Source organism: Dichomitus squalens, assembly GCF_000275845.1.
Source record: "Dichomitus squalens LYAD-421 SS1 unplaced genomic scaffold DICSQscaffold_5, whole genome shotgun sequence".
NCBI classification, from domain to species: domain Eukaryota; kingdom Fungi; phylum Basidiomycota; class Agaricomycetes; order Polyporales; family Polyporaceae; genus Dichomitus; species Dichomitus squalens.
The window spans coordinates 1003869-1012534 of NW_006766887.1; the positions used below are offsets into that span (position 1 = coordinate 1003869).

Here is an 8666-nt window from a genome sequence, read left to right on the forward strand (position 1 = left end):
AATGGTCACGGTGCCGAAGACTGCCGATTTAAACACCGCCATTATCAGTCGTTTGATAACGACGTTGGCGGAGGGAACACTAGTCGAGGCGCTCATAATCAAAGTCAGCCTTATCTCGGTCAGTGGCTGAATGTCACGCTCGAGAGACCCCCTTCCCATTCCTCAGGTACCGCAATCCGTAATCCTTCGAAAACTGAATAATCATACTCAGTGCACATGTTAGAAATAATTCCTGGAGTTACAAGAAGATCGGCCATGCCGATCTCTTTGTGGCAATTCAACAAGGTTAGTAAACCCCTGGAACCCTACTCAGATTGACTTGTATCGGGAGCGAATTTCTCCCGATTTCCTTCGTTCTTTGTGGAAGTAATAGTTCAGAAGCACATAGTCTCATGTGTAACATTTGTACATTTATTGACAGGGAAATGCGAGACCTGGAGGCGTGTCAGTCGCTTCTGGGGTCAGGCGCTTAATGCGTCGCTTCTGGGGTCGCACTAGTAGCGTTCTAGGGCCCAAAACCCATACGGTAATAGGGCTCACATTGAGATTACGCTCATCGATAACCTTTGCAATACTCGATGCATGCTTCCCAGAGTCCTCCCAGTGTCCATCCATGCTCCGACCACGTTGTGGGTAGGTGAGTCTGTTCGAAATCTCATAGCGCTCTCTCAAAGGGTCAGTAGACGCCTTTCCAGCGCTCGCTAACTGGGACTAATCAGGGGCGCTTATGAGGCGCTTAAGTTCTCGTAGCCCATAACCCCTCAAAACCCATATATTCGGGCCTGTCCCGAGGGCTATGGGTTAAGAGGGTGTCGACTGTATGTGCTAGCTTCAGCTGGACAGATAAGTACCCTCTTCCGCGCCTCCTATGCAGCACGTCCTTGTCGTGACCACAACGCATCGCCTAATGAACTCGCTCCTATAGACACAGCGATGAGAGCAGTCACTCAGCAGTGACACGGGCCTGCACTTCGTAGTCCTTGCTGCACTCCACGCGATACCATAAATCCGGTGCGTCTTGGTCTGCCTCGAGGCTGATGTGGATGGGACTGGCATGCGGCTCTCCGCTGTCCGCACCATAAGCCTGATGTTCCTGGAAGACGGAAACCGATACCGGTGACTGCTACGATACAACAAGAGTAAAACTACAACACGTGTTGGGGGGCATGGAGCGCGGTAAGCTACGCGGCTGGAGGAAAAATCGTTACATAGGCGTGAACGTCGTGTTGGGCGCGATCCGGACAAAGTCGATCTCGACGTTGTCCGGGAGGCTCAGCGCGAACGCCGAGAAGCCGTTCTTGAGGAAGTCCCGGTGCGGCGAGTCATCGGGCAGCGTCCACCGGTACTCCCGCAGGAGCATGCTGATCAGCACGCGCTGCTCGTACAGCGAAAAGTTCTTCGCGGGGCACCGGCGGGGGCCCAGGCCGAATGAGACCCAGTTGCCCGAGTCGATCTTCGCTTCGTCGAGGAACCGGTCGGGGTCGAAGATGGCGGGGGCGCTCCATACGGCTTCGTTGTGGTGCGCGGCGCACATGTTGAGCGCCATCGCGGTGCCCGCTGGGACCATGTAACCTCCGACCTGCACAGGGACGTCGGCGATGCGCGGCACTGTGACGTTCGTGGGGGTGTTGTAGCGCATGGATTCGCGGATGATGGCGTTCAGGTAGGGGGTATGGTGGTAGTGGTCTGCCCGCGGATCTTCATCGCCTAACACCTGGTGGACTTCCTCGCGTAACTTAGCTTGTATGTCTTGGAAGCGTGCTAAGAAGTACACCGTTGTGGCGAGGGCACCCGCCGTCGTGTCCTGTGAAAGAGAGAACGCTAAGACTTTGTACAGGCCACACGAAGCACAGCATCCAGACAGAACAAGACTCACATGGCCGCCGATGAAGGTCACGATGGCATTGTCGCGGTATTCGACCTCCGTCATGCCTGGTTCCTGGAACATGTGCGTAATCACGTCGTTGCCAGGCTTTTCGCGCTTCTCCTGAAGGATCTTGCAGAAGTCGTCGACGAAGCTGTCCACCATCTTGCGGACACTCCAACGAGGAAGCCAGCGTTCAAGCGATGGGAGTACGACGTACGCAGGACTAGCGATCGCTGACATGACGTCGTGATACCGCCGGACAAAGTTGCCATGAGGCTTGGCGAGGGCCTCGAAATCGTAGCCGATGACCGTCGTCCCGACCGCGTCGAGGGTGTAGCGGTTCGTGTAGTCGCTCCATCGAACCCGGCCACCATCGCCGATAAGAGAGAACGTCGTGCGCGCGAGGCTCGTGAAGACGTCAATGGGAGTCGTCTGTCGGAGTGCGTCGCGCATTATCCTGGATTGCCGCTTCCACATCTCGCCGTCGGACATGAAGACGTTGTTGCGCCCTATGAGCCTCCAGAGCAGCATGTCGTCGGGCTGTTGCTGCTTGCGTACAGCGGGGTTCTCGAGCAACTCCTTCCCTATCTGAAGGCATCGGAGACATGGTGAAACAACGTTCGTGAGTCGGCTGTGCTGATGGAAGCGGTACTGACTTTGGGCTCGAGGACCTGTACCATCCAGTCCCCGAGGCAGAAGACGAGGACGACGTGCGTGTTGTTCTCTTTGGCAAAAGGAAGGACCAGCCGTTTTACCCGTTGCTCTTCGCACTCCCCCAACAGATAGCTCTTCATGAGCGGCCACAGTGGAACTGTGGGGATGTGCCGCAGGTGAGAAGGTACCCTCAAGAGGCGATGTACGCCATAAGCTAAAGCAGCGAGAGACAGTAATACAACATCGAGAATCGAGAATGAACTCGTGAAGGAGGCGTGCAGTGTGGTCATGGCGTGAGCGTCGTTAGTTGGAGGGGAAGGCACTTTGGGATTCAGGAGCGGGACGGGTTCCGGATGCGGCAAGATTGGGATCCCTCTTTATAGACGCTATGCTCTCGAGCCCTTTTCCATGCGATCAGAATTAGAATTGGGTGGCGTATATTAGGCTGCTACTCCTCCGAGGGTCCATCAGGATGATCTGCCGCACGGACTTGAGACCATACGGCAATTTGGTCTGGCCTCGAGATGCAAGTCATCGTTTGGATTGTCGTCATCTAAGATCGTCTTTTCGCCCGATTTTTATCACTAGTCTCCAGGTACGTACTAGCCCGACTCGAGCATAATATCGAACGATTGGAACTCGGGAACAATGTTGCACCCTCCCGGACCGAAGAGGTACAACATACTTACGATCTCTTTAGCCGCATTCCCACGGCGCTGCTTGTGGCTGAGTCTCACGTGATGACTGTACTAGCGACTCGAAGATGGCCATGATTCGATGCACGGCAGGCAAAGCGCGATGGTCCAGGTGAGGAAATCTATGCTCAATATACGGGCGATGCAACGTGCCCATAAGATTTCTCAAATCACAAAGAGGGATACAAAGGCCCACTGGAAATGCTAGGGTCAGGTTGCGTTGCCCATAAATGCTTGCACAGATTTCCCTGCTTGGATCCTGGCGCTTTGCCCGCCGTGATGACCGCTCCTCGACATAGCTCGACATTCGCCCGACTGGGATCCCATGATTATGTACACATGTTACCTCAACAAGGAAGCGACCATGCGCGTTCGAAGGCGCATATTGGACGGCTCAAGAAGTGGATAGCTTCATCAGCAGTGCGCTTCAGAATCGTCTTGTAAGTACAGGTCAGTACTCCGAGTCGGTGGTCGCATCGATCCCCTCTGTGCAAACCCTCCATAGATCGGGGCTGGCGACTTACAACATGCCGCGAATTGGCTTTGTAACTGCTGTATACAAATGGCTGATCTCAATGGGCGATCGCCCTCGATCTCAGTTCTATCACGATACGCCACGCGCCAGATACATAAGTACTGCGCAGCCTCGTGGCCCGCTCCAAGGTGTTGAAATACGTGCAGGCATACAGTGGGACGACGAATCTCCGCTGGACAGTCGTCGAGACGACTTATACGCGACTAAGCTGACGCAGTGGCGCACTCACGCGGGCCTTTGCTTGGGCAGCATCGTTCCCACAGCATAAGGTCATTACTGTCCGCAGACCCAAAGTTTTGAACCCTTCCATGGGAACCGTAGAGCTCGAGAAGCCCGGAGTGGGTCTCGTATAAATACGCCCTGTGGTCCGTGGTAAGGCCCCAGTTCCTCATCTGTTCACCAGCTTCGCACGACAGGACCAATCCCACTACCTCATTCGATGTCGCGAACCTTCCAGCCCCCTCCGCCTCCTCCGCCCCCGCAGCCGGCCAATGAGCTAGGTCGCTACAGGGTACGTCAACGAGTTCTCTGAAGAGACATAGCGCAGCATTGAGACGCTGCGTGTAGCTCCTATCGCCGTCGGCGGGCGTGCGTGTATCGCCCCTATGCCTAGGAGCGATGTCTCTGGGTCAGGCTTGGTCGGGTATGATGGGTGGTGGTGCGTTTCTGTGCCTGCTTAGCACTCAGTATTCTGTCCTGACGTTCTATGATATCCAGGAACGACTGAGGAGGAGGCTTTCAAGGTGCGTTTCTGGAACAGCGCTAGCGCCCGACATGGTGAACTCAATGCCATCCGACTAGTTCCTTGACACGTTCTGGGAGAACGGTGGAAACTTCATCGATACCGCGAACAGCTACCAAAACCAGGAGGTACGTTTGTGCATACACGAGTTCGCAGCTCTGGTAATCTGTGCTGAACATGACCCAGAGCGAGAAGCTGGTCGGTGCATGGGCGAAGGCCCGCGGAATCCGTGACCAGTTGGTGATCGCTACCAAGTATACTATTGGATACAAGAATGAAGATCCGGAGATCAAACTCAAGGCGCGTCCAATTACTGGGCCTCGTCTTGATATTTGCGAGCTGACGGTCGTGTCGATCTTGGCAGGTCAACTACCAAGGAAATCATCGCAAGAGTCTGGTCCTCTCGGTACGAACATTGTTGCGCAAGTTTTGTGCATCACTCATGAGAAAATTGTCTCGCGTCGTAGGTGGAGGACAGTCTCAAGAAGCTGCAGACGAACTACATCGACTTGCTCTATCTTCATCTGTATGTGGTCGGACTACGATGGTGCTGATCTGCAGCGATACTAACGCAAATTCAGATGGGACTACTCTACTTCGATCCCAGAGATCATGCAAGCACTTGATTCGCTCGTCAAAGCTAACAAGGTCCTTTATCTCGGCATTTCCGACACGCCTGGTGCGGTGCTACCATTCAGCGCAACTGACTCCGCAATGCTTATAGCTCCTCTCCCGTTATAGCCTGGATCGTAGTCAAAGCAAATGAATATGCTCGCGCCCACGGGATGGCACAGTTCGTTGTTTGTAAGTGTCATCCATCCGTTGATTCGTTGCTCCCTAGTCTTGCTTGTTGACTTAGCACCTTCCTAAATTCTACAGACCAAGGCTTGTGGTCCCTGACAACCCGAGACCTAGAGCGGGAGATCCTGCCCATGTGCCGTGCAGAGGGAATGGGCATCGCGCCGTGGGGCGTGCTTGGACAGGTGCGTTCTCGTGTGCCCCACGGAAGGCATCACTCGCGGGGAGACAGAGATCAAGGTGTCTCTACTCCTTGGTGATGTCATGGCAATAATGAATGTGCGAGATCAGTATGTGACATTGATTATGTGTTCTACAGGGAAAATTCAAGACCGAAGCTGAGATCAAGAGTCGGTCTGCGCTCCGATACAACACTCCGCAGACAGCCGAGGAAAAGAGCGTGAGCGCAGTGCTCGAGAAGGTGGCCAACGAGGTAGGGAATGGAGTGTCTCTGGGCGCAGTCGCCATTGCGTGGGCGTTGCAGAAGAGCCCATACGTGTTCCCTATCGTCGGTGGACGGAACACTCAGCAGCTCGAAGAAGTCATCAAGGTAGGTCTTCAACCCTTGATGCTCGACGATGCACAGAATGGATGATCGATCACGTAACAGGCCCTCGATATCGTCCTCACTCCCGAGCAGATGAAGTCGCTAGAGGAGGCTACGCCGTTTGTGCTCGGTTTCCCGTACTTGCCCCTCTTTGGGACGGATCCCGCCCTCGGAGATGGTCGGGGAAACTTCTTTGTTTCCTCCGCTGGCACCGTCAAATTCGTCAAGGCCCCAGCCCCAATTGTCCCCGGTCCTTGAGCGTAGTGGTCGATCACCCTGGTACACAAGCACCAGTGTATTTTCGCCAGTGTGTTGTCTGTTGACGTGTGTCTGCGTGTCGCGTATTACCACCCCGCCTTGTATTTGGTGTCATCAGTGATTGTAGTGCTGCGATGTATGCGCTGACTTGTATCACAAGCGGAAATAACGAAATCCAGTCTCCAGTTACAACATAGTGTATGTTGCATGCACCCACTGGCAATCACCCCATTTTCCACGAATCCCAAGGACGACATACAAGGCTCCAGCATGTTGACGGTCGCCCTAAGCACGGTCACGTTTTCCATCGCCCGATGGCAGGCCCCGAGGCGTCACAGGAGAACATCAGATCTGCATCACAGTTTGGGAAGGAAGTGGTAGGCGGCAGATGTTCTCGATGGTCCTGCGCGCGTACGCGTCTCGCAGTCTGTGAGTTACTTATGCTTCTACCGCTATGGTTCCAATACCGGTGAGTCAGCTCTGTCAGTGCTCATATGTCCGAGTCATTGACCGCAACTTGAACTGGCCGACTTTCCATGAGCTATATACGGCTCTAAGACGTCCGTAAGTCTCTTAACAGACCGAATCAGGCAAGGAGTGTTCTTGCCGACACCAGATCTGAAGCCCCCTTCTAAACTTCTACTTAACAGGTAGTCTCGTGACCAGACGTTCGGAGCTTGAATCGGATGCGAAAAACCGGGGGCATCCACGGCAGGCAAAGCGTGATGGTCCGGGTGAGGAAATCTATGCTAAATATACGTGCCATGCAATGTGCCCATAAGATTTCCCAAATCACAAAGAGGGATACAAAGGCCCACTGGAAATGCTAGGGTCAAGTTGCGTTGCCCATAAATGCCACACAACTTTCCCTGCTCGGAGCCTGGCGCTTTGCCCGCCGTGATTCGAGCTCCTGAACTTCTGGTGGCTTTACCCCCGTGACTCCCCGCTCGGTGACCGGTGTGACCTCCCTGCCTCTTGTCCTTCGTGCGCGTCTGCCTGCTTATCTCCCCGCTATCTTCGAGTCGCGCTGAGCCTACTCTGCTCTTTGTCGACACTCCTCCAACTGGTACGTCTCTATGACATCTACAAGCCTTTGCTACACATCCTCCTATGATACTCAATCTGTCTATCTCTCATATAGGCAGTACACAGTAGTCCGCTCCATGGGCGCTTATAGATCCTCGCGCACCCAGTCTAATCCCACCAACAGTGCCTCTGAGACATCCGCCTGCCACTGGTGTGGCACATTCCCTCCCATATGCTGTCGGAAGGTCTCTTCAAGCCTTTGCTGTGTGGCCTCCGAGTTGTATCCACGTGAGGCTTTGGCGGCTTCTCGGGTGGCTTCCAGGACAGCATATGAGCGGGCGTGTTCTTCTTCATAGGACAGTAGTCAGAGAGTAACGATAGCCATGTAGAGTATATGAGAGCAAGCCAGACATGACATTTTAGGAGATCATTGTGTCCAGTACAGGAGGTTTCGCAAAGTGTAACTACAACAGCAGGCTGCCACATCGCACACTGGAGTCGCCCTCCGACTTGTTCGGATTGCCTCAAATGGGATCGATATGTGACACAGGTCACCGAGCGGGGAGTCACGGGGGTAAAGCCACCAGACGTTTGAGTGTCCGGATGCCCCCGGGTTTTCGCATCCGCTTCACACTCCGAACGTCTGGTCACGAGACTACTTAACAGGCCGTAGTGTATGGTGCAGTTCAATTAGTGGCATCCACTTTTGTACGCAGTTAAGCGCGCGCTTTAACATCACGTGACTTGGTCTTAGGTCGGACTCCACGGTTTTGACCGACTCATGACACCAATACAGCATGTTGCACATCATTGTGACCTCAGAGTTGTTCATTTTATGGGACCTAGTGAAGCACTCTTTTCTTTGACAGCTTCGCAACTAATATACCTTGGAAACTCTCCAGGACAACATGCCGAAGGCTCTGTTGTGAGCTGATCCAGAAGGGAGCCGCCAGCGCGGGCGACGGGCGTCTGATACCATTATGTAATGAACAGATTACCTCTTTAGTGTTTAAACGCCCGTGTCACGTGCTGTGGCCTTACTGACGAAGCCATTTTTGCCAGTTTTGACCCGACCTGAAATCGCCTCTAGGGATTAGTTCCTCTGTTCAAATCCGTGCAATTGACAGATTATGGGAGGGTTTCATGACAGTCTAAGGGACTTATAAGTCGGCGCTTAAATGCGTACAAAAGTGGATGCCTTTAAGTGAACTGCACCATACACTGCTAGACAGGTGGTGGTGGCAGGCCAGTGGAATTCCTGAGATTGTAGAGATCCAGTGTGTTTTCTTGTGGATTTCCAGTCCTCAACAAAGTATGTGGGATTCCAGCAGACCTTCCACTGGATCTCCAGTTGCTCATCACGTGACCTCGGCATGGCGTGATCCGAGAGAACCTCGACGACGAGTGTAGCTCAAACTTCGAACTTCGAAGTGTTGTCTCTCCTGGTCTCCTTGTCTGCAGCACCCTAGCACTCCCTTACCCACCATCCTCCCCTGTGAGCAATCTGCCCATAACAATTTGCACAATTCCTGTCTCGTTTGCAC

The 8666-nt window shown here is 53.7% G+C and overlaps 3 protein-coding genes across 3 annotated transcripts; 1 reads left to right on the forward strand and 2 right to left on the reverse strand.

The window, feature by feature from the left end:
• Nucleotides 1–1165: 1165 nt before the first annotated feature.
• DICSQDRAFT_101139 (cytochrome P450) lies at nt 1166–2811 on the reverse strand (the record flags this gene model as incomplete). Its single annotated transcript, XM_007363039.1, has 3 exons — nt 1166–1804; nt 1877–2455; nt 2524–2811. 3 exons carry the CDS (start codon nt 2809–2811, stop codon nt 1205–1207), a joined length of 1467 nt encoding a protein of 488 aa, XP_007363101.1. The 3' UTR covers nt 1166–1204.
• A 1122-nt stretch (nt 2812–3933) lies between these two features.
• Nucleotides 3934–6303, forward strand: DICSQDRAFT_153362 (Aldo/keto reductase). Its single transcript, XM_007363040.1, has 12 exons — nt 3934–4262; nt 4319–4409; nt 4469–4494; nt 4553–4621; nt 4680–4793; nt 4858–4899; nt 4961–5019; nt 5075–5172; nt 5235–5297; nt 5373–5476; nt 5611–5841; nt 5902–6303. Exons 1-12 carry the CDS (start codon nt 4191–4193, stop codon nt 6094–6096), a joined length of 1164 nt encoding a protein of 387 aa, XP_007363102.1. The 5' UTR covers nt 3934–4190; the 3' UTR covers nt 6097–6303.
• Nucleotides 6304–7267: 964 nt separating this feature from the next.
• On the reverse strand, nt 7268–7432 carry DICSQDRAFT_53624 (uncharacterized protein; the record flags this gene model as incomplete). Its single annotated transcript, XM_007363041.1, has 1 exon — nt 7268–7432. A coding segment is annotated over one exon (165 nt), but the record flags the coding sequence as incomplete, so codon positions are not given.
• Between the last annotated feature and the right edge of the window lie 1234 nt (nt 7433–8666).